Source organism: Carcharhinus amblyrhynchos, chromosome 9 (genome assembly GCF_965287045.1).
Source record: "Carcharhinus amblyrhynchos chromosome 9, sCarAmb.v2.hapA, whole genome shotgun sequence".
NCBI classification, from domain to species: domain Eukaryota; kingdom Metazoa; phylum Chordata; class Chondrichthyes; order Carcharhiniformes; family Carcharhinidae; genus Carcharhinus; species Carcharhinus amblyrhynchos.
Genome location: NC_137332.1, coordinates 4,176,006 through 4,202,251, shown reverse-complemented (window position 1 = coordinate 4,202,251; position 26,246 = coordinate 4,176,006). Strand labels below are relative to the sequence as shown.

Genomic DNA, 26,246 nt, shown 5'->3' with positions numbered 1-26,246 from the left:
CTATCTTGTTCTCATGTTTTGCTTTCAGAAAGTGTTGACCCTTGTTCTTCTATTGATATTTTCTGCTCTTGCTTTCAGACAACACTGACCTTTATGTCACTATTAATAACTACTTTGAACACTATCATTACCGTTCCTTTATCTTGTGTATCTGACATCTTAGTCATTTAATCGCTACTGATCTTCAACCTATTCCTGGCCTTCTACTTTGCTCCACCTGCCCTCCCCCTATAAAACCCATCAAATTTCTACCTCTCTCCAGCTCTGAAGAAGAGTCACATGAGCTCAAAACTTAACTGTTTCTCTCTCCACTGATGCTGTCAGATCCAGCACTTTGATTTTATTTCAAATTTCCAGCATTCGCAGTACTTTACCCCCATAAACCTATCGATACCATTCCCCACATCCTCTCCCTGTGGTAGCGAGTTCCACATTCTTATCAAGTTTCTCCTGAATTCTCTAGCTGGTTTATTCATCACTGCCTGATTCTGGTGGCAGCTGTGATTTCAAGCTTTCCATGAATGGAAAAGTCTTGGTTACATTTAAGAACATAAGAAATAGGAGCAGGAGTAGGCCATCTAGCCCTTCGAACCTGCCCCGCCATTCAATAAGATCATGGCTGATCTGAAGTGGCTCTGTTCCACTTTCCCGCTTTCTCCCCATAACCCTTAATTCGCTTGTCTATCAGAAACCTATCTACCCGTGACTTAATATATTTAGCGAGGTAGCCTCCACCACCTCAATGGGCAGAGAATTCCAGAGATTCACCACCCTTTGAGTGAAGAAGTTCCTCCTCAACTCCGATCTAAACTGCCCCCCCAACCCCCCTTATTTTGAGGCTGTGCCCTCTAGTTCTGCTATCCTTTCTAAGCGGGAAGAATCTCTCTACCGTTACCCTATCTAGCCCCTTCATTATCTTGTAGGTCTCTATAAGATCCCCCCTCAGCCTTCTAAACTCTAACAAGTCAGACATTTACTCTGACTAAACCCATTCCTCAGCTGAAAGTCTCTATCAGGTCACCTTCAGCCTTCTCTTTCCGATAAACCTCATAAATTTACAATAGAAAAATGCTCACACTCACCTTAAATACATCAGCCAGAATTTCGGCACCTCGCTGGTTGGTTCTCTTGGAAAGACCCACGAAAAATTCTTTCCCTGAATACAAATAAGGCCAAAAAGAACAGTGTTGGATTTGTACTGACCACGGGGGCTATTCACTAGTTGAATAATGAAATTGTTACAGCTGGGATGATACTGTTCCTTCTGTCAACAAACAAACTCCACACTGTGTCACCTTCTACTGGCCCTCCAAATAGCCTTTACGACAAAAGGCTTGGCGTATAAGAGTAGGGAAACATAGAAACTAGAAGCAGGAGTTGGCCATTCATCCCTTCGAGCCTTCTCCACCATTCATTTTGATCATGGCAGATCATCAAATATAATATCCTGATACCCCCCCCCTTCCTCCCATATCCCTTGATCCCTTTAGCGCCAAGAGCTATATCTAATTCTGCTTGAAATTAGACAATGTTTTGGCCTCAGCTACATTCTGTGGGAGTGAATTCCACACATTCACCACTCTCTGGGTGAAGAAATTTCTCCTTACCTCAGTTCTAAAAGGTTTACCCCTCAACCTCAAACTATGACCCCCCCCAGTTCAGGATTTCCCCACCATTGGGAACATTCTTTCTGAATCTACCCTGTCTAACCCAGTTAAAATTTTATAAGTTTCTATGAGAAATATCTGTACAGGGCAAGACCGCACGTGGAGCACTGTGCACGCTCTTGTTCACCTTACTTAAGGAGAGGTGTACCTCTCTCAGTTCAGAGGAAGTTCACTCAGCTGATTACTGGGATGAAGGGGTTGCCTTAGAAAGGTGCAGCTGTTTGCGCCTGTGCTCACTGCAGTTTAGAAGAATGAGCAGAGATGTTATTGGAATGTGTCAGATTCTGAGGGGTTTGGCAGGTTGGATTCTGACAGCGTTCACCCTGCCTGAGTGCTAACCACTGTGCCACCGCGCAGCCTTTGTCTGGGATTGCAGCCGATGCAAGTCTTTTCCGCTGAGCAGAGTGTCTGGCGACAAGCAGTCAGGAAAAAGACACAGAACGAAAGGAATGACCGCGTGGCGGGAAAGAGAGTCTGCCGAAAGGAACAAGAAGCAGTCAACCTCAGGTCAACATTCTGAACTGTGCCAACTATGGAAGAAATGCCACACACACATCAGCCTGTACAGCCACAACAGACAATATTCAATCCAGATGGGGCGTACATACCAGCTCCCGTCTACTGTCTCCTGAGACAAACACATACCGATATACGAAGTATATGAGATATTTGAAAATATGGTCTAAACTGTTTCTCGCTGCTGCAGGCAGTGGGCTGGGCGTGATTCACCAGCTAGCCTGTAGTGGGAGCTACTGTGCAAGTACACACTCTGCACATGCTCAGTAGCAACTGTCGGTGTCTGACAGACTGACAGAGAGATGTGTCAGGCCCCTGCTACTGCAAGCAGCCTCAACCAGTTCCGCTCCCCCCCCCCACCCCCCACCCCACCGCCTGCAATCGTGAGGGCCCATGACCGATTGTGAGCCCCACACGCATGGACATCGAGCCCCCAACATCTGCCCCCCATCTGCTGCTCAGGCTCCCCCCCACCCCCGCCACGAGTTGATTGCAACTAGACAGTGGCAGTGGGTCCCTACCCCCAATCAGGCTGACCCCTTCATGCTCCACCCCATAGACTCTACCTCTTCATGCTCTGCCCCCATAAGCCCCACCCTTTCATGGCTCCATAGGCCCCATCTCCATTGGCCAGCTGGCAGCATCAAGGTGCCTGCTGGCCATTGCCCAGGTGCCTGGCCAGCAGTGCCAAGGTGCCAGGATGGCGGTGCCAGGATGACACATGCCCAAGGGCACCCCCCCCCCCCCACCTCGTCCCGCCCTCGGACTCCCTAGGGGCCCACACCGGCCTCTGGTTTGACCAGCGAGGCCAATGCGACTGTTCCCCGTGCATGGGGAGCAGTTGTTTTCCTCGCCAGGGAGAACCTTTCCCTTCACTCGCCTGATGAAGGGGCAGCACTCCAAAAGCTCGTGCTGCCAAATAAACCTGTTGGACTTTAACCTGGTGTTGTGGGACTTCTTACTGTGTCTGGCTAGGCCACAAAGGCAAGAGAGACCAAACGATGCATCACCAGGCTCATAGTCAAATGTAAATGAAGATTAGAATACGTTTAAATAATTTCACCAGAAATGGGTGAGACGCTGACCGTGCTGCAAGTTCGGCTCCCGTAAAATCACAAGCGCCAGGAAATCGGGCGTTATCTGATTTCTTGCCTCTCCTGCGATTTCACCGGCTCGCCCATCGATGGGCAGAGCAAGCTGGTAAAATTCTGCCCAAGGGCTCAATTGGGCGGCATGGTGGCACAGTGGTGAGCACTGCTGCCTCACAGCAGCTGGGACCCGGGTTCGATTCTCGGCTTGGGTCACTGTCTGTGTGGAGTTTGCACATTCTCCCCGTTTCTGCGTGGGTTTCTTCCGGGTGCTCCGGTTTCCTCCCACACTCTAAAGACGTGTGGGTTAGGTGGATCGGCCATGCTAAGTTGCCCCTTACTGTCAGGCGGAGTAGCTAAGGCAAATGCATGGGGTTACGGTAACAGGGCCTGGGCGGGATTACAAAGACAAAGAAAACAAAGAACAACACAGCACAGGAAACAGGCCCTTCAGCCCAACGAGCCCGTGCCGCCATTTTAACATTGTGAGTCCCCTCTTCCACCCATGACCTTTGTCTACGCTTATGGCATTCCACATTGGAAACCAGGTTGAGGGGAGACTAATTTAGGGACAATTTGTTACATCAATCATTGTGGTCAGTGCAGGCTCGATGGGCAGAATGGCCTCCTTCTGCACTATAGGGATTCTATGATTCTATGAATGGAGCAGTTCTGTAAATGGTCATCATTGTAATGAAGTTATTTGAGAGTAGAGGCAACTACTTCAAACTGCTTCCAGTGGCTGGGGGGTCAATGACTAGGAGGTGCAGATGGTGGGATGTGGAAACACAAGCGACCTGTACGCGAAAAGTGAATGTAGCACATTAGCCGATTATTGCCATGTGTTGTCAGGTTTAACCACTGTATAAAATTGTAATGTTGTTATTGTGTGAATAATCTTGGGGGAAGCGTTTGATAATTACTGTGATATAGCCTGGAACGTCGCTATCACACATATTTAAATAACCTGCCAATTTTACCTTGTTAGACTGTAAGAGTTTGCAGCTTGTTCTATCGAGCTATCATTATGAATCTCATTATGGTAATCAGTTGTTACAATTCTGTTCATGGCGAGATGCTTTCATGCTGATTCCGGGATGAAGATGTGTAACTTCTGAGCAAACCCTTCCCCGTTTATTTCTAATCAGTGCTGCCTATTGGAAAGTGGAGTTAAGAATCCCCACAGTGCAGAAGGAGGCCATTCGGCCCATCGAGCCTGCACCGACAACAATCCCACCCAGGCACTATCCCCGTAACCCCACATATTTACCCTGTTAATTCCCCTGACACCAAGAGTTAATTTAGCACGGCCAATCAACCTAACCAGCACATCTTTGGACTGTGGGAGAAAACCAGAGAAAACCCATGCAGACATGGGGAGAACATGGAAATTCTGCACAGACCAGGCCAGAATTGAACCCGGGTCCCTGGCGCTGTGTGGCAGCGATGCTAACCACCATGCCACCATGCCACCCTGCGGCAGTTGATTAAGAAGATCACTATAATCTGATTGAATGGCAATGCAGTGTCAAGAACCATACAGTCTACTCATGTTCCTTTCGCTTATGCGCTTAGATAATTTTACTGGCAAGTGACGTGACATTTAACAACAGACACAGAGAGAAGGTTCATTCCAATTGCGTGACAACGATCAGAGTTGAGAAGACATGTACCTGTAAAGAGGATATCACCACCATCAAGAGTTGCTGCTTCATCTGTCATTTCAACGACATTAAAATTAAGGCCTTCCAGAGCTTTCTTTGTAGCTTCCACCTATTGAGAAAGGGAAATGCTGGGTCTCAAATGATATCATAGAATCCCTACAGTGCAGAAGGAGGCCATTCGGCCCATCGAGTCTGAACTGACTACAATCCTACTCAGGCCCCATTCACGTCACCCCACATATTTACCCCACTCATCCCTCTAACCTTGACACCCTGGCACACTAAGGGCCAATGTTATCATGGCCAATCAACCGTACCCACACATCTTTGGAGTCTGGGAGGAAACTGGAGCACCCAGTGGAAACTCACGCAGTCACAGTGACCCAAGCCAGGATTCGAACCCGAGTCCCTGGAGTTGTGAGGAAGCGGTGCTAACCACTGTGCCACCGTGCCGCCCATTGAAGGTTCAGGGCAGTAACAGGCTGATGTTTACACTCCACATGAACCTCCTCCATTTAACTCTATCATCATGAAATTTCTCTCTCAAACACTTATCCAGCTTCACTGTTAATCCATCTGTAATGTTTGCCTCAACCTTACTGTAATCCAGGAAGCCAGAGAAGAATAGGATTGAAACCAATCATTATTCACTACAACATTTATTTACAGAGTGAAGCAATACCATCTTACATCTCCTAATTTAACTACAACATAAGACGGAATTTTACCGGCACGCCTGCCCAAGGTTCGTACGATCCCGTCCAAGACCAATGGAGAAGGCCATTCTCCGAGCCAAGACCGCTCCTGGAATCGGGATGGGCACGCCGGTAAAATTCCGGCCATATTTTCAGTAAGTTTCTCTTTATGATGTTAACTAATGCCTCCTATATCTATATAATTCAAGCAAATTGATACCATATTGACAAACCGCTTCCTGTGGCAGTGAGTTCCACATTCTCACCACTCTTTGGGTAAGAAAGGTTCTGGTAAATTGCCAATTGGATTATAGAACATAGAACATAGAACACTACAGCACAAACAGGCCCTTCGGCCCACAAGTTGCGCCGATCACATCCATACCTACCAAGCCATAGAACTATCTGTAACTCCCAATCCCATTAGATCCCATGCACTCATCCAGAAGTCTTCTAAAAGACCCCAGCGAGTTCGCCTCCACCACCACCGACGGCAGCCGCTTCCACTCACTCACCACCCTCTGAGTGAAAAACTTATCCCTAACATCTCTTCTGTACCTGCTCCCCAGCACCTTAAACCTGTGTCCTCTCGTAGCGACCATTTCAGCCCTGGGAAATAGCCTCAGTATCTTTATCAGTAATGATACTATATTTATGATAGATGGATGGAGCTACAGAAAAGCTGTGATGGTGGAATCGATTCGGGGTGATGGAAGACTTACTCTTGTGCCTAATTTAATGTTGCAAATAAAAGATTCTTTTACAATCAATTCTGATAACAAAAACAACAGAAGCAAATAAAAAATGGAAATGCAATGATTTGTGAAAGCTGTCAAGGAAAATGTTGGCAAATTTCAGGGAGTTATAGAGCCACAGAGTCATAACTTATCCATGCTGCCCAGTTTTTACCATTAAACTACTCCCAGTTTAAAGTTTATTTATTAGTGTCACAAGGAGGTTTACATTAACACTCCAATGAAGTCACTGTGAAAATCTCCCAGTCTCCACACTCCTTTTTCAGTTCACTCACCGGGAACCCTTAGTAGCTTCACTGACCAAAAGCACACCAGTCAGCTGAACTCCCCCCATGTCTAACAGACAGATTCAGTGGCCGTGACTCTCCGGGGCTGTAGCCCCTGCAGGGAGTGATGACGGATCAGCGAATTAGGCGTCACGGCTAAAACGGGAATTGCGCCTGGCATCAGACCCATCACAATTCTCCGGGTCCACCTCACCGGCTTCGATCGCCCAGGGTGGCACAAACCTGGCTGACATTCACAAAGGCACGTTTAACTGTTATTACCACGTCTGAGCAGATTTCTATTCAAAATCTTCATTCCTGTCTGTTTATTGTGAAACTCTGGAAATGGCCTGGTCACTTTAACATCCATGTCTCACTGATACCTGAAAACCTTCAGAATCACAACAGCAATCCATTCTGCAACTGAGATTACTCTTTCTCTCTCTCAGAATCTCCAGGTGTGAGTAGATCCCTTTGAAGTTCTTAGACTGACAGCAGATGTCAGTTTCACTGGGGGGATTCGCTTTGGTAGCTTGAATGAGCAGTGAGTGCAGCCTGACCATAATGATTCACAGTTGCATAGCAGACCAGACAGTTCATTGTAGACACAATCCAGTCAGCCTCATGGATCTCCCCATTCCTCCAGACTGGCTCATTCAGCTCCATTCTTTTAACACTGCATTTCTTTCCAGCCTCTGAGCCTTCCCGGAAAGCTCAAAAACCTTGGAAAGCTTTGTGTGCATTCAATTTTACACTCCATTACCTTTAACTAGCCTTTGATTGGCTAGTTGGATCAACTACCCACAACTGTGAGTCGTCTCTGTTTCTCTTTCCCTTCATATTCGAATGCATCTCAAGTTCTGTCTTTGTTGCTACCTGCAATATAAGCATTCTGCTTTTGATTGACAGGTTGAATCAATTACCCACTAGACAGGTTTCACTTTCTCTTTTCTAACCATAATGTTTAGAAAGCACTTGAAATGCATTTAACCATGAACCATGAAATGAATTTTTAAATATGAGGAGAAATTTCTTTCCACAGAGATGTTCAAGTCTGGGATCGATATATTAATAAGGGAATGAAGGGGATATGAGGATAATCTGATTTGTGGCATTGAGGTGGAATATCAGCTGTGATCTTGTTGAGTGTGGGAGCAGGCTTGAAGGACCAAATGGCCTGTTCCAGCTCCTATTTCGTGTATTTGTATGTCTGCTATAAGTTGAGCCAATATCACAGTCTTAACTTCCCAGTAATTTTCATAAAGTTGTTGTTTTTGTTCATGTAAATTGTCCATTAGGGCAGCACAGTGGCACAGTGGTTAGCACTGTTGCCTCACAGCGCCAGGAACCCCGGTTCAATTCTGGCGTTGGGTTACTGTCTGTATAGACTTTGTACATTCTCCCCATGTCTGCGTGGGTTTCCTCTGGGTGCTCCAGTTTCCTCCCACATTCAAAGATGTGCAGGTTAGGTGAACTGGCCATGCTAAATTGCCCCTTAGTGTCGGGGGGGACTAGCTAGGGTAAGTGCAAGGGGTTATGGGGATAGGGCTTGGGTGGGATTGTGGTCAGTGCAGATTCAGTGGGCCGAATGGCCTCCTTCTACCCTGTAGGATTCTATGATTTGATAAACTATCCACAGAGAGTTAAACCGGTTGAAGGATTCTCATGTTTACTGCTGATAGCCAATCACACACCTGGCCCAGAAAGGCAACAATTATAACTATGGATTTTTGTGAATATACAAATTCCGCACAGACAGTCATCCAAGGCCGGAATCGAACCCGGGTCCCTGGAGCTGCAAGGCAGCAGTGCCAACCACCGTGCCACCATGGCATCCCTATTGTTTCTCACTTACAGGAAGTCACATGGCCAAATATTTCATCGTCCAGTACTTCACCGGAGCGGAGAAGCTATGAAGGAGCTTCTGGGTTGAGGTTATAGAAATATTGGGCGCAGTCTCTTACCAGCCATTCACACCATGATCTCACTAGCCATTCACACCACACTCCTGCTGCAGTGAGATTGGAGAATTTGGCAGCCAGCCAAATCTCCGTTCACTGTGGCGGAATGGGAAAATCCCGCTGGTGTGAATTTCCATAACATTCTGGTCATGGAAACCTAATACGAGCGGCATGATGGTTAGCACTGCTGCCTCACAGTGCCAGGGACCCGGGTTCAATTCCTGGCTTGGGTCACTGTCTGTGCAGAGTCTACACATTCTACCCATGTCTGCGTGGGTTTTCTCCTGTACTCCGGTTTCCTCCCACAATCTGTTAGGTTATAATTTCCTCCCACGATCTGTTAGGTGCATTGGCCATGCTAAGTTCTCCCTCAGTGTACCCGGACAGGTGCGGGAGTGTGGCGACTAGGGGATTTTCACAGTAACTTTGATTTGAACATAAGAACATAAGAACATAAGAAATAGGAGCAGGAGTAGGCCATCTGGCCCTTCGAGCCTGCCCCGCCATTCAATAAGATCATGGCTGATCTGTCGTGGCTCAGTTCCACTTTCCGGCCCTCTCCCCATAACCCTTAATCCCCTCTCTTATCAAAAACCCATCAACCCGCTTCTTGAAAATATTTAGCGAGGCAGCCTCTACCACTTCAACGGGTAGAGAATTCCAGAGATTCACCACCCTTTGAGTGAAGAAGTTCCTCCTCAACTCCATTCTAAAACGCCCCCCCTTTATCTTGAGGCTGTGCCCCCTAGTCCTACTGTCCCCTTTGAGAGGAGAAGAGTCTCTCCACCTCCATCCTATCCACCCCATTCATCATCTTATACGTCTCAATGAGATCTCCCCTCATTCTTCTAAACTCCAACAAGTACAAGCCTAGTTTATTCAGCCTCTCCTCATAGCTCAACCCCCTCAACTCCGGTATCAGCCTAGTAAACCTCCTCTGCACTCCCTCCAAGGCCAAAATATCTTTGCGCAGGTGCGGCGCCCAAAACTGCACACAGTACTCCAGCTGCGGCCTCACCAATGCCCTATACAGCTGCAGCAAGACCTCTCTACTTTTATATTCAATCCCCTTCGCTATGAAGGCCAGCATCCCATTCGCCTTCCTGACCACCTGCTGCACCTGCAAGCTGGGTTTTTGCGACTCATGCACAAGGACCCCGAGGTCCCTCTGCACCGTCGCCTGCTGCAGTTTTTCGCCCCGTAAGTAATAATCCTTCCTACCATTCTTCCTACCAAAGTGGACCACCTCACACTTGCCAACATTAAATTCCATTTGCCATTTCCTGGCCCATTCGCCCAGCCTATCTAGATCCTTCTGCAGACTCTCCACACCCTCCGCACAATTTGCCGTTCCCCCAATCTTGGTGTCATCCGCAAATTTCGACACCCTGCACTCGGTTCCCTCCTCCAGATCATCTATATAAATGGTAATCATCACCATCCTAAGTGGTTTATCCTGAATCCTCAGACTATGGCTCCCTGGTTCTGGACTCCCCCACCATCAGGAACATATTTCCTGCATCTACCCTGTCTAGTCCTGTTAAAATCTTTTAGCTTTCTATGAGATCTCCCCTCATTCCATCTGAACTCCAGCGAATACAATCCTAACTGACTCAATCTCTCCTGTCCATGGCAGGTTAGAGAGCACTAACAGGGGAAGGGGGAAAGTGGGGGTTTGCCTGGTGAGAAGTCATCCAGGTTTGGGATGGATGCAGTGAATGAAGTGAAGAAGGAAGCGGCAATGCTTCTCCTGGGTATCTTTGGAGCTGAAGGCCCCTGTGCCTCAGACGTTCACTCACAAGCAATTAATTTTGTTTTCTTTTTCTCCTCGAGTGCTCTCATTAAACCCTTCGCTTCGGGCCTCTGCATGAAGTTAATTAAGCACAAACTGGAAGCGTAGCCTGGTTTTGCCAGGCCTCCACTCCACCCCCACAAGCCAGTGACCTCAATATGTCAGAGAGTATAGGATAACGTGTGGGTGCCTGACGTGATACATAAACCAGTGATTATGGCTGATTACACCTCAGACATTCCTGTTTAGCAGCTGGGTCAATGTACTTTACAGTTGGAAACTGCAACGTTGTCAGGCCTTTAACATTGCAAACTGTCCATTCTGCACACATCAACGCAGTAGAGCTTTTTGGCAGCACTTGGACACGTCAGCTTGCAACTACACGACGGGCTGGAATTCTCTGACCTTGCCTGCGGCTGGGGTTCTCTGCTCCCACTGCAGCGAACGGACCGTTGACTGAGTGCCAAATTCTCCATTCTCACCGCGGCGGTTCAGGAATGGCTGGAGAATTCCGGCCGACACCTTCAACAGAGTCCTTGAGAGGGCGCGGAGGGGCATTGCCAGAACGTTCCCAGCGATAAAGGATTGTAGCCGCAAGATTAAAGCAAATTACTGCTGGAATCTGAAAAACAAACAGAAAATGCTGGAAAATCTCCCCAGGTCTGACAGAGTCTGTGGGGAGAGAATAGAGCCAGTGTTTCGAGTCTGGATGACCCTGCGTGGGCTCTGTTTTCTCTCTCTCCACAGATGCTGTCAGACTGGCTGAGATTTTGCAGCACTTTCTGTTTTTGCTTTGAGCTGCCAGGTTAGGGTTGGAGAAGTGCCCCTTGGAGCGAAGGCGACCTGACAGGAGATGTGATGCAAGGTGACACCAGGTTTACAGAAGCTGGGCGAAGGAAAGAAATTCCCATTAGCACATTAGTACAAGGGCTATGAGTGACCTGGGTTTAAATTTTTGGGCAAAAATGCCAAGGGGAAAGTGTTATATTTTAACACAGTGAGTGCTAATCACCTGGAACTGGCTGCCTGCAAGGATGGTGATGGTGCATGGGGAGGGGATGACAGGGGAACATAGGAAATAGGAGCAGGAATAGGCAAATTCTCCCCTTTGAGCCTGTTCTGCCATTCAGTCAGATAATGGTTCAGGAAGGCAATTCTAGAATGTGGAGTCTGGACAGGTGGAGGCACTGCTGCCAGTGGTGTAGTGAACCAGCTCAAGGATGTACAAGTGGCAGAGATCGTGGAGGGTGGTAGGAGCTACAGGGGGAGGTTACAGAGGTACTTTCTTTGTTCTTCATACAGGCACACCCACATCTCACTGAAAATCAGCATTTACAAGTTTCAGATCTTTCAAAATATATCCAGCTTTTCTATCCCACCGCAACTCTTTCTTCTTCTGATAATTATCCCTCTGAAGCTGCGATTGAATCTGTCTCTGTGATGGACTGAGGGAGAGGGAGGCTCTCATGGGGAGGCGACCAGCCAGACTGATGGCCCATTCCAGGGCTGTTCAGAGACAAACTCACTGATCAGGCTGCGTTCTGACAGTTCTGTCATGGAGAATCCTACTGCCTTCCACATACGTTACAGAATCTATGGAGATTAGTGCCACTGGGGGCCTTTTTCTACTTATCTGTAAGTGCTTGCTCCATTGTTGTCTCTTAAGCATTCTTTTAAAAGGATTCTAAATGACCCGCACATTACGGCTGGCTGTTAAGTGATTTTCTAATGCTTTTAGTATCGATTCCCTGAGCAGCGCGACTATCAGTCTCAGTGACAGGTCATTATTTTAGAATTTGAAAGGAGTACATACAGGTCCAAGGAGACTGATCCAAAAAGTCATAAATGAAGGATCTACAAGTTCATTACAAAATCAGTTTCTGAAAATGGAATTTTTTTCTCCCCTGACTCCTGGGTGTCTCTGGCTGGGCCAGTGTTTGTTGCCCCTCTCTAGTTATCGTGGGGCTAGTGGCTCACTCAATAACTTCAGAGAGGAGTTAAAATTCAACCACATTGCTGAGTCACATGTAGGCCAGACCGGGTAAGAACAGCGGATTTCCCTCCCAAAAGGTCATTGGTGAACGAGGTGGGTTTTTAAGACAATCGACAATGGTTTCACGGTCATCATTACTGAGACACGCTTTCAAATCCAGATTTATCCATTGAATTCAAATTCCATCAGCTGCCATGGTGGGATTTGAACCTCTGATCCCAGAGCTTCTGGGTCACTAGTCCAGTTAGATTGTCACTATATCACCGTCTCCCCTAAATCTAGATGTGGCTGTTCCTGGGCCACCCTCCTGGTTTTCTTGAGCGATGGAAACCTTTCCTTCTGATATTCTACATTCTGATGTTCCAGTCAGGTTGTCTATCACAGCTGTTGGCCTCTGCTATGGCAGCTTAAACTCACTGGCTACTATCCTCCAAAGGAATAACTGACTGTTTGTCTCCGGCGGGAAGTGATCCGCACCGGGATCATCCACTGTGAGCATGATTGCAACCCTCTCCAACTTAGTGCTTTTTCCAGAGAGGGGTGTGGTGGTTGAGGGGTTGGGGGGGGCATGCTGTGGTGGAGGGGGTGGGAGGTGAATTGTGCCATGAATGAGAGGGAGGTGGGGCCTGAAGACACTCTAAGGTCTCCTCCTCAGGTTAACTTTAAAGCCCAACCACCCCCCCCACCCCAACCCCACTCCCCATTGCTGTCCCCTACCCACCTGTCCCTGGGATCCCCCAGGACCTATCTTTACAAATGTCCCAGGTAGAGCACCGCAGTACCGCTTCTGGCCACTGCAGCGCCATGCTTGGCCTGGTTCAACAGCTGTTGGCCAATCTGACTGGCTGACAGCTCTCACGGGTGGGACCTCGTTCCAGTGGCGGAATCCCACCCCCTGTGAATCAATGATGGAGTCAGAGTTAAATGGCAGTGGGAGTTTGAGAGTCGGGGGGTTTGCCAACTCTCGGGATGGCAAGCACCAGTCACATGCCATCCTTAAATTCTACTCTATGTTTCTCTTGCTAAAACCAAGAATCCCGCGCATTTCTTGTTAAACTGCCTTTGTAACTTTTCCTGCCACCTTCAAACATATCGACATCCAACCCCATTGCACAGAAACAAATAATTTGCCCCGTCCAATTGATGGACTGAAACACAAATCAGAGACAGGAATTTCCCACACATTGTTGGGTTTGATGTTCATAATTTCATAAGATGTAAGAACAGAACCAGGCCATTCGGCCCATCGAGTCTGCTCCGCCATTCGATCATGGCTGATGTGCTCCTCATCCCCATTTTCCTGCCTTCTCCCCATAACCCTTTAACCCATTACCAATCAAACATCTGTCTAACTCCTTAAATCACTGTCCCAGCATCCACCGCACTTTGGGGCAGCGAATTCCACAGATTCACAACCCTTTGGGAGAAGTAGTTTCTCCTCAACTCTGTATTAAATTTGCTGCCCCTTATCCTGAGACTATGACCTCTCGTCCCAGAATGCCCCAACAGCGGAATCATCTGCTTCACGCCTATTTTATCCATACCTTTTATCATCTTGTACATCTCAATTTGATCTCCCCTCATTCTTCTAAATTCCAGAGAGTATCGGCCTAAACTGTTCAATCTCTCTTCATACAACAAACCCCCTCATCTCTGGGATCAATCTAGTGAACCTCCTCTGAACTGCCTCCAATGCCAGTACATCTTTCCTCAAATAAAGGGACCAAAACTGTGCACAACACTCCAGGTGTGGCCTCACCAATGCCTTGTATAGTTGCAACAATTCTTCCTTATCTTTATATTCTATTTCTTTAGTTACAAATGCCAACATTCCATTCACTTTCTTTATTATCCGCTGTACCTGCATACAAGTTTTCTGAAGGGAATGCTGATGGAGTTCAATGAACAGGGGTGGGCGGAGGCTCATACACCACAGGCTATTTGGGCTGAATGGCCTGGGTTCTGTGTTGTAGCCTTAAATCTAACTATCTAACGGTGGACTCTACTGGTATTATTTTCACACAAGGCCTAAATTCCCTGGCATTTAGAAGAAACTGACCGACTCAAAACATTTTTAAGGTGCTTGACAGGATAGATACTGAGAAAATGTTTCCCATGTCTGGGGGAATAGAATCACTGGATATATTCGAGACAGAGACTGGGAGATTTGATTCAATTTGATTTATTGTTGTCACATATATGAGAACTCAGTGAAAAGTATTGTTTCTTGCACACTACACAGACAAAACATACTGTTCAGAGAGAAGGAGAGGGTGCAGAACGTAGTGTTACAGTCATAGCGAGGGTGTCGAGAAAGATCAACTTTAAATGTGAGATAGGTCTTTTCAAAAGTCTGACAGCAGCAGGGAAGAAGCTGTTTTGAGTCAGTCGGTACGTGACCTCAGACTTTTGTACCTTTTTCCTGACAGAAGAACATAAGAACATAAGAAATAGGAGCAGGAGTAGGCCGTCTAGCCCTTCAAGCCTGCCCCGCCATTCAATAAGATCATGGCTGATCTGTCGGGGCTCAGTTCCACTTTCCCGCCCTCTCCCCATAACCCTTAATCCCCTCGCTTATCAAAAACCCATCAACCCGCGTCTTAAAAATATTTAGCGAGGCAGCCTCCACCACTTCAACAGGCAGAGAATTCCAGAGATTCACCACCCTTTGAGTGAAGAAGTTCCTCCTCAACTCCGTTCTAAACCGCCCCCCCTTTTATCTTGAGGCTGTGCCCCCTAGTCCTACTGTCTTTTTTGAGCGGGAAGAGTCTCTCCACCTCTATCCTATCCATCCCATTCATCATCTTATACGTCTCAATGAGGTCTCCCCTCATTCTTCTAAACTCTCACGAGTACAAGCCTAGTTTATTCAGCCTCTCCTCATAGCTCAACCCCCTCAACTCCGGTATCAGCCTAGTAAACCTCCTCTGCACTCCCTCCAAGGCCAAAATATCTTTGCGCAGGTGCGGCGCCCAAAACTGCACACAGTACTCCAGCTGCGGCCTCACCAATGCCCGATACAGCTGCAGCAAGACCTCTCTACTTTTATATTCAATCCCCCTCGCTATGAAGGCCAGCATCCCATTCGCCTTCCTGACCACCTGCTGCACCTGCAGGCTGGGTTTTTGCGACTCATGCACAAGGACCCCGAGGTCCCTCTGCACCGTCGCCTGCTGCAGTTTTTCGCCACGTAAGTAATAGTCCTTCCTACCATTCTTCCTACCAAAGTGGACCACCTCACACTTGCCAACATTAAATTCCATTTGCCATTTCCTGGCCCATTCGCCCAGCCTATGTCCAGGGTGCGTGGGGTCCTTAATGATGCTGGCTGCTTTGCCGAGGCAGAGGGAAGTGCAGACAGAGTCAATGGAATGAAGGGGTTATAGAGAGCGGGCAAGGTGAAGCAAGGCAAGCAAAGCGAATGTCACAGTAACTTCATTGCGGTGTTAATGTAAGCCTTACTTGTGACTAATAAACTTTACTTTAAGAAGAAAATCAGCTTGATTTTATTGAATGAGGAGCAGGCTCAAAAGGCCAATGGTCTGTTTCAGTGTCTGTTTCTCACACCGTTATGTTTATGGGGGAATTGGGCTGACGTCAAATAATATTGGAACACGGTAGGGTCTGAGCACCTAAAAACACAGCTGTGTAAAATTCCAGTCATAGCTATGTGTTAACATTGTAACCCGGGGCAAAATTATAGAATTTCCTCACTGTTTTTTTTATCAAAATGGCACCGCAGGGAAATCCATGTTTCCCAGTTTCTGCTGAAGTTATGGCTTCTATTTGGGAGAATTCCCAAGGGAATTGCTGACAATTCCTAACGTTGGGAATATACTCTTCATGACATTCCTTTTACTGTATAATATCCACAGGATTAAAGTAGTTTCTAACTCCTTTCTGCTTGGTACAGTAGAGCTATTGCGTTCTTTTGACACACCAGTCCTCATTACACGTTTGCTAACACTGCTGTGTGTGTTGGAACTGGAGTTGAGATGTTTACTATAATTTACCATGGTCCTAAGTTGGGAAGCCAAGATAAAAGACCATGATGCAGTGGGACATGACTCGCTGTTGAGGCATATCAAACTGTACTGGCATTATCTAGACGACCTTTCACCTCAGTGATATTTAATGCTGCAATGGCTGAGATCTGGGCCTGTAATGGTGCAGTTTCTGTGGCCTGCATTACATTTTGGGTCATTTGTCATTACTACAGGCTATGAACCGGAGACTCTCTACAGTACAGAAGGAGGCCATTCAGCCCATCACACCTGCACTGACTCTCTCAAAGGGCACCCCACCCAGTCCAGGCCCTCCCCTCCACCCTACCCCCATAACTCCACACATTTACAATGGCCAATCCAATCTAACCTACACATCTTAGTACACCGAGGGAGAATTTAGCACGGCCAATCCACTTAACCCACACATCTTTGGATCGTGGGAGGAAACCAGAGCACCCGGAGGAAACCCACGCAAAGACCCAAACCGAGAAATTGAACCCGGGTCCCTGGCGCTGTGAGGCAGCAGTGCTAACCACTGCACCACCGTGGACAGACAACAAATGTAGTCTCAGCCAGTGACGCCCACCTCCCTTGAAGAAATGAAGAGTCAAATCCCGAATAGAAATAATCCTCAAATCCCCAGCTCTTCCCAGCTTCACAAGAACACGCAACTCTGACAGAAAGAAACTGCAATCCTGAAGAATCTTATCGATTCAATAGATCTGGGCAGGCTGACATTCTTCAATGTTCCACCCAGTCTTTGAAATGTAATTGAGGTTCAGATAGACCGCGTGTATTTTGGAAGAAAATGAAACAAAACCATTCCTTGTCATAACAAAATGACAGGGGAAGCGGTTAATGATTTTAAATTAGACGTTGCCTGTAGACCTTCCAAAATACCTTCAATAAGTTAGTGTTTAAAATGTACAGTAACAATTAAATCATTGTTAATTCATTATGGTTGTACTGAAAGCTAACCAGTGTCAGCATTGCACTAACTCCTGAATACCTCAGCTCAGGTGTCAATTAAAACCATCAATTATTAATAAAATGCGTAACTGCACTTTAACCTCGGTTGGTATTTTGCCCAATGAATTCCTTCTCTGAGGCTGGGGTTTTTGGAATCGAGTCTTTCAAGGGCATTCTGCAACTGCAATTTGGCCTCGTCTTCCAACTTTCCTCCCTCCCTCCCTCGCTGTGTTAATAGAACATAGAACACTACAGCACAAACAGGCCCTTCGGCCCACAAGTTGCGCTGATCATATCCATACCTACCAGGCCTATCTATAACTCTCAATCCCATTAAATCCCATGCACTCATCCAGAAGTCTCTTAAAAGACCCCAGCGAGTTCGCCTCTACCACCACCGACAGCAGCCGATTCCACTCACTCACCACCCTCTGAGTGAAAAACTTACCCCTGACATCTCCTCTGTACCGACTCCCCAGCACCTTAACCCTGTGTCCTCTCGTAGCGACCATTTCAGCCCTGGGAAATAGCCTCCGAGAATCCACCCTATCTATTCCTCTCAACATTTTATAAACCTCTATCAGGTCGCCTCTCAACCTTCGCCTCTCCAGGGAGAAGAGACTGAGCTCCCTCAACCTATCTTCATAAGGCATGCCTCCCAATCCAGGCAACATCCTTGTAAATCTCCTCTGCACCCTCTCAATAGCTTCCACGTCCCTCCTATAGTGAGGCGACCAGAACTGCGCACAGTACTCCACGTTATTTCCAAAAACAAAGTTGCAGCTTCATCAGAGCCCGGTGAAAGTTTCGGTGGCCGGTGGAGCTTTGGCAACCCTCCAACAACCTTGCCAGGCTGCTCATAGTTCATCCGACACAAAAGAAATGCAAGGTGAGGTAGCAAGTCTGCACTTATAGTGGAATTGCCCCATTCGACAACCTCCTTTCCTTTTGCAATTACAGTCTCGACGGCTAGAAGAACCCTTAAAGAAATGCCCCAAATAAAAATGTCCTGTTCTATGATTCGTACAGTGAGTATGTCCTGCATGAATCATTCCTACATTTCTGATGTTGGGTTACCCAGGACGGATGTGGATGACAGAGTATCACACGGCGAGATGGGTATTTTGGAATTTTATTGTCTTCCTGCCGTGACAGTACAAACTGGAATTTATATAATGCAAAAGGTTACGCGCCCCCAACCCCCCCATTTCAAAGCATCTCACCTCACACACCTGGGGGATGCCTGGTAGAAGAGAGTAGTGATTTTTTTTTAGATTAATTTGTTTTTATGGGATATGGGCGTGGCTGGCTGGGCCAGCATTTATTACCCATCCCTAACAGCTCTCCATTTCAGAGGGCAGATGAGAGTCAGCCTCGTTGCTGTGGGTCTGGATCCACGTGTGGACCAGACCAGATTTCCTTCCCGAAAGGGCATTAGCGAACCGGATGAGTTTTTCCGACAATGGTTTCTTGGTAGATTCTTAATTCCAGATGTTTTTTTATTGAATTCAAATTTCGCCATCTGCTGTGGTAGGATTTGAACCCGCGTCCCCTGAATTGCTGGTTGAGCGATCATATCGCAACACCACCGCCTCCCCGCTGAACATCTGCTTAAGTGATGTAAAAGATGCCATGACATCATTCGATGAGCAAGTTTGATTTGAACACTCACAACACCAAGAGCCAATAAAACTATCAACTGACCACATTCTGTTTTTTTCTGCAGGACTTTGACATTTTTGCCGGACGCAGAGACAGAGATCTCCCGTTAGAAATAATTATTGGGCTTTGACGGCGTCTTCTGGATAAGAAAATACTGTTTAAATGCAAGTTTGTCCTCTCTCTTTGAGTTGAGAGTATGCCATTCCTGAATTTCCTCCAGTATTTCCCTGTGCTTTGCCAGGGTATTTATGTAATAAACTACCTTATGGGGCAAGCATGCTGGAAAAGGTCACACTCATAAATAAAACAAAAATGTTCTGCTGCTGATGTTATTCTTTTGAATCGCTGCCAAAAATAAAAATGCCTTTTAGTTACTGAACTAAATTCCAGAACAGTGTGATGCACTCTCTCTGACAGCTGATGGAGTACATTTTTCCTACTCTCTCAAATCTGGAGCCGGGCCATGTTTTATACAGTACGTATCAGGAAAGGATTGCTGCGTGCAGTTATTTTCCCCCCCGTGTGAGTTTTCCCTCTCTCCTCGAGATGTTGGTTGTAACTGGGATACGGTTCCATGGGTACAATGTACACATTTGGTACTCTGCCAAAGAGGCAGCTCTTTATCTGTGTGCCGGGTTGGCTACGCCAGAGGCTGAGTGTGATCCAGTTCCCTCTCTCCCAGCACACTGGTGCTTTCAGCAGAAGCCCTGAATAGCAATCGGGAGCAGGAACCCAGGCTTATTTATTTTCTCTTTTCCCCCTGTCTCGCCAACCCGAGGAACTGAGACCAATTGTACCGCCACACTTCCTCCAACTGAGGTCGGTTCACAGTGCAGTGCTGCTTCCTCCTAACTTGTATCCACTCCAACACCAGTGCTAGCCTTTGGTGCTGCGGTGATTAGACAGAAAGAGGAAATGTAATTAGATGTTTCGAAAGTAGCCTAGTGCTTCACGTCGATAGTGTACGCTTAAACTGGACCAGATGCTGGGCAACATGACAGCTCAGTGACTATCACTGTTTGCTGTGCAGATACATGGATTTGGGCCGGTGTCTGTGGGAGTTTGCGCATTCTCCCCGTGCTTGCATGGGTTTTCTCCGGGTGCTCCGGTTTCCTCCCACACTCCAAAGATGTGCTATTAGGCTGATTGGTGTAACAAATTGTCCCTAAATTAGTTTCCCTCAATGTGGAATGCCATAAGCATAGACAAGGGTCATGGGTGGAGGGGGGGGGACTCATAATGTTAAAATGGCGGTGCGGGCTCGTTGGGCCGAAGGGCCTGTTTCCCAGGCTGTGTTGTTCTTTGTTCTTTAGATTTAACCCTCACATACTCCGAGGAAAACAGCACAAACTGGGTTTCACATTGAGGTCACAGGCCATTCAGCCAAGCTGCATTATACTGGAGTTCATGTATTACAAGAGGTACCACTCCACCCCATTCACCCATCTATAGTTCACTCTATTAGCATATTCTCTATTCCCTTCTCCTTCATGAATTATCACACTTTCGCTAAAAAACATCTATACTTTTCACCTCAAGCATTCCTCCCCCCACTTACTACTCTGATGTGGCATTGGACTGGAGTGAGGACAACACAAGGTTAAAGACCAACAAATTTATTTGGTAGCATGAGCTTTCGGAGTGCTGCTCCATCCTCACTCACCTGATGAAGGAGCAGTGTTCTGAAAGCTCGTGCTACCAAATTAAACTTGTTGGGCTTTAACCTGGTGTTGTGAGACTTCTTACTGTGCCCACTAATTACTCTCATAGTGAATCCTGTATTCATCATTGAGTTTATAATGATTCTCTGCGATTCTCTCCTCCATGACAGGAAAAATCTCTTCTTCTACCTGACTAAATTCTTTCTTGAAGACCTCAACCAGGTTACTCCTCTGCCTGCTTTTTCTCTTAGTCTTTCCTGATAGTTTTATCCTCTCAGTTCTGCTATCATCCTTGTGCATCTTTCTGCACCTTCTCCAATGCCTCCATTGTTTCTGTCATGTGGAACTGTACACAGTACGCAGAACTACACACAGTACGCAGAATTACGCACAGTTCGCAGAATTATGCACAGTACGCACAACTACACATAGTACGCACGACTACACACAGTACGCACGACTACACACAGTACGCACGACTACACACAGTACGCAGGACTACACACAATACGCACAACTACACACAGTACGCACAACTACACACAGTACGCACAACTACACACAGTACGCAGAATTACGCACAGTTCGCAGAATTATGCACAGTACGCAGAACTACACACAGTACGCAGAATACGCACAGTACGCACGACTACACACAGTACGCACGACTACACACAGTATGCACGACTACACACAGTACGCAGGACTACACACAGTACGCAGGACTACACACAGTACGCAGGACTACACACAGTACGCACAACTACACACAGTACGCACAACTACACACAGTACGCACAACTATGCACAGTATGCAGAATTATACACAGTACACAGAACTACGCACAGTACGCGCAACTACACACAGGATGCAGAACTACGCACAGAACATAGAAATATGCACAGTAGAAATCATCTACTTGCTGGAAACTGAGAGTATTGTAAAGGAAGCAATCTAAATCAGACTTGTCCATACCAATGACCAGTACATCCATTTTGAAAGGGGGCCTATGATTGGGTGTCCAAAGTGCCTGCCTCTTTCACAGTGAGATGTTCCTTTCAGTGTGGAAATTGGAGGTCACATGGGGTATATAGGAACATCTGAGGGGCAATTTAGTTTGGTGCTGATTGGAGCTGCACAGTGCCATCGACAATAGAACTGGTGAGGCAGTTAAAGATAGGAAGGCTCGCCAGGGTCAGACAATGAGCCCTGTCCTCATGATCATGACCTGACCTCCTCCCAATCAGTCTGAATTACGTAAATATATACGTAGGATTTAAAGTCAAGGTGCACTGGCATTCTGGGTACGCAGACAGAATGCCAAGATGAAGAAAAAGAATCTATTCAAGTTTGAATCAATGCCAAAGGTGCTGGGAGGCTGTGTGGCTGCCTCACACACATGGAGAAATTTAGTTTAATATCAGGTGATGAAGAGTTTTGCTTCCGATTATAGCTTGTAGACTTACGCTGCGGCTAAAAATAATGAAACTGTCATTTTGTCATTGACATTTCATCACCCAGAGAGTGGTGAGCCTGTGGAATTCATTCCCACAGGAAGTAGTTGATGCCAAAACACTGAATGTATTCAAGAGGCAGCTGGATATCGCACTTGGGGCGAATGGGGTTAAAGGTTATGGGGGGAAAGCAGGAAGAGGCTATTGAATTGGACAATCAGCCATGATCATAACGAGTGGCGCAGCAGGCTCGAAGGGCCAAATGGCCTCCTCCTGCTCCTATCTTCTATGTTTCTATTCCCAGAATTTTTTCAGGGAAAGTTTATTTATTAGTGTCACAAGTCGGCTTACATTAACACTGCAATGAAGCTACTGCGAAAATCCCCTAGTCTCTCCGGCACCTGTTCAGGTACACTGAGGGAGAATTTAGCACGGCCAATGCACCCAACCAACACGCCTTTCAGACTGTGGGAGGAAAACGGAGCACCCGGAGGAAACCCATACAGACACGGGGAGAATAGAACATAGAACATTACAGCGCAGTACAGGCCCTTCAGCCCTCGATGTTGCGCCGACCAGTGGAACCAATCTAACGACCCTCTAACCTAAACTATTCCAATGTTATCCATATGCCCATCCACTGACCATTTGAACGCCCTTAAAGTTGGCGAGTCCACAACTGCTGCAGGCAGGGCATTCCACGCCCTTACTACCCTCTGAGTAAAGAACCTACCTCTGACATCCGTCCTATAATTACCACCCCTTAATTTAAAGCTATGTCCCCTCGTGTTAGCCATCACCATCTGAGGTAAAAGGCTCTCACTGTCCACCCTATCTAATACTCTGATCATCTTGTATGCCTCAATTAAGTCACCTCTTAACCTTCTTCTCTCTAACGAAAACAGCCTCAAGTCCCTCAGCCTTTCCTCATAAGACCTCCCCACCATACCAGTCAACATCCTGGTAAACCTCTTCTGCACCCTTTCCAATGCCTCCACATCTTTCTTATAATGCAGTGACCAGAACTGTACGCAATACTCCAAGTGCGGCCGCACCAGAGTTTTGTACAGTTGCAACATGATCTCACGGGATGTGCAGACTTCGCACAGACAATGACTCGAGCTGGGAATTGAAACCTATGTTTCTAAACATAGAGGATAGGAGCAGATGGAGGCCATTCAGGCCTTTCAGCCTGCTCCGCCATTCGTCACAATCACGGCTGATCGTCCAACTCAATGGCCTAATCCTGCTTTCTCCTTTGATCCCATTCGCCCCAAGCGCTATATCCAGCCGCCTCTTGAACACATTCAGTACTTTGACATCAACCACTTCCCGTGGGAATGAATTCCACAGGCTCACCACTCTTTGGGTGAAGGAATGTCTCCTCAACTCCATCTTGAATGGTCTAACCCTGAACCCTCAGACTGTGACCCCTGGTTCTGGACTCCCCCACCATCGGGAACATCCTCCCTGTATCTACCCTGTCTAACCCTGTTAGAATTCTATTAGTCTCTCTGAGATTCCCCCTCATTCATCTGAACTCCAGCGAAAACAATCGCAACCTGGTCAATCTCTCCTCGTACATCAGTCCCGCCATCCCCGGAATCAGACTGATGTTTTAAATAAATAAATGTGACAGATTTCCTTCCACTGAGGACATTAGTGAACTAGACGGGTTTTTAAGCAACAATCGACAGTCACCGTGATTGAGGCCAGGAGCAGGATTTTCCGACCTTGCCCGCGGCTGGGATTCTCCGATCCCACTGCTACGAACGGGGATCGCCAAATTTTCCATTCCTGCTGGCAGCAGTGACAGGGCGAACGAGGCTGGAGAACCCCGGCCTTGAATTTAAATTCCACCAGTTGCTGCAGTGGGATTCGAGCCCACGAACCAGGAGCATTAGCTCGTGCCTCCACATTATTCACCCTGTGACACCACCGTCTCCCTCTAAAATGTCGAGTGAAATTATCAAGCACGCTCTTGGGCTTTAATACACAAAGCGGAGGAAATCTTCCATCAGTGAGTCTGATGAAACTACTGTTAAACAAGATAATGGCATTGGTGTCTGAGGAGAGATAGAAAATAATCTTTCACTTGAACTGTTCTATAAAACAGTGAGCAAATGCCACCGTGACATTCAGTTTATTAAAAGTTATCATCTGCTCGATGCCTAACATCTTGCAGGCAGCAAGCGTTTGACTTCATTTCTCTTTTCATTAACAGAACCAGTTGGAGCCTTTCAACATTAATTCATCGAATATCTTCAACCGAGGCAACAGTTTACATAATTACCAGACATGAGATCATCAGTTAGACCGACAAATGGAATCCAATGACCCAAACAGTTCTAAAAAGGCTATTGTACAATTAAATGGCAAATATGTGAAACTTAAATATGCTCAGAAGATGGAAAAAAATAAACCCCTCCTGTTTGTCTTGGATGCAGCGACTAACAGACGTACTGTTTGATACCATGACAACAAATTGACGTTTGCCGTTGAGTACAACTTTACTGAGCCACATGAAAACAGTCACAATTCTACCGCCGCTGTGTTCCGTCAGGCAAAGGAAAGCAGCAGCTGTATATATCAGTAAGCGCGTGTACAATTATACCTACATACGTGTACCTGCAGATAGGCACGTACACTTGTACAGTTTCCAACCATTCATTGAAATAACTATTAAATAAACAGAAGCACAGTCCATTAGTGAACTCACGCACAACTGAGCATCAGCATGAGCGGACTGGCAGCATTTAAAAAACAGGTGAGGAAATCGTAATATTCTTCTGCTCATTGCAAAGACATCCCTTTCACATGAGAAAGTGCTCGGTAAACGCGAGGAGTGTTGTGTTGCCTTTGAGGCAAACACAATGGGGCTAACTATACCCGGTGAGATGTATATCCACAGCACAAACATGAACAAAAGGTTTCATCATCATTGCAACGAACACGGGTTCGTCATTAGGGAGGATCGCTTCCTTCTTCAAAACTCGCTTTTAGTAAAAATTAAAACAAAATTTACAATTTTGAATCAGAGGTTGATGGAGTCACAAACATTCATCCCTCTGAGGGAAAGCTCATCTACAGAGAACAAAGGAGAGGGCCATTCAGCCCCTCAAGACAGTTCTACCATTCATTGAGATCATAACTGAACTGTATGCTGACTTGATTTACTCATCATACTTTCCCAACCTTGATAACACTAAATGCAACAAAAGTTTACCAATCTGTTTGGGAATTTTCAATTGGCCCTCGACAATTTTCTTGTGGGAATGAGTTCCAGATTGTCACTTCTCTTTGAAGCAATGCTTCCCGACATCATCCCTGAAAGGCCAGCTTCATAATGTAGGGTTCCCCGCTCCCTCCCCACCCATTGAACTCTCCACAACAGAGGAAATAGTTTCTCTCTCCACTCCTTTAAAAACCTTAAACACTGCAAGTAGATCATCTCTTAACCTTCTATATTCAAGGGATCACAAGTTTACACTAAGCAACTTGTCCTCATAATTTAATCCTTTCTGGCAAACCTGCACCTTCACCCCCTCATATCCCTAAAGTATCACCAAGGCTCGCATTTGTTTCCAGGTTTATTCATTAAATTTAAATTCCACTATGGTGGGATTTGAACCCTTGTGCCCACTGCATTACTCTGGGTCTATGGATTACTAGTCCAGTGAAAACAGCACTGTGCCACTACTTCCCCTGAATGCAGCATCCTAAATAGATCAATTCAGAGTTTTGTATGATTGTAGTAGAACTTCCTGTTGTCTTACATTCCACAGGGATCCCTTACTCTATCTTGTACCCGCTTTCAGTGACATTTGTACTTGGACCTTATTGCCGGAATTTTGCCACTTTGCCCACGCAAGGCCAACAGAGAATGCCGTTCTGCAAACCTTGCCCATCGCGATTCCAGGGACGGCATGAGGCCATCTAGCCCTTCAAGCCTGCCCCACCATTCAATAGTATCATGGCTGATCTGAAGGGGATCAGTTCCACTTTCCTGCTTTCTCCCCATAACCCTTAATTCCTCTGTCTATCAGAAACCTATCTACCCATGACTTAAATATATTCAGCGAGGTAGCCTTCACC

At 46.6% G+C, this 26,246-nt stretch overlaps 1 protein-coding gene and 1 long non-coding RNA gene across 2 annotated transcripts in view; one reads left to right on the top strand and one right to left on the bottom strand.

Moving 5' to 3' along the window:
* The window catches only part of LOC145347559 (uncharacterized), a 33,221-nt gene extending 8,412 nt beyond the window's left edge, over positions 1-24,809 (top strand). The window contains exons 2-3 of the long non-coding RNA XR_013887824.1: positions 5,605-5,785; positions 24,376-24,809. This is a non-coding gene — a long non-coding RNA (uncharacterized LOC145347559). The remainder of the gene's footprint in view (positions 1-5,604; positions 5,786-24,375) is intronic.
* Positions 1-26,246, bottom strand: part of ddah1 (dimethylarginine dimethylaminohydrolase 1) — a 125,486-nt gene that overhangs the window by 26,489 nt on the left and 72,751 nt on the right. Inside the window, exons 2-3 of the mRNA XM_080195093.1 lie at positions 4,945-5,044; positions 1,083-1,156 (exon numbers count right to left, since the gene is read on the bottom strand). Of these exons, the coding sequence (XP_080051219.1) occupies positions 1,083-1,156; positions 4,945-5,044 (174 nt within the window). The remainder of the gene's footprint in view (positions 1-1,082; positions 1,157-4,944; positions 5,045-26,246) is intronic.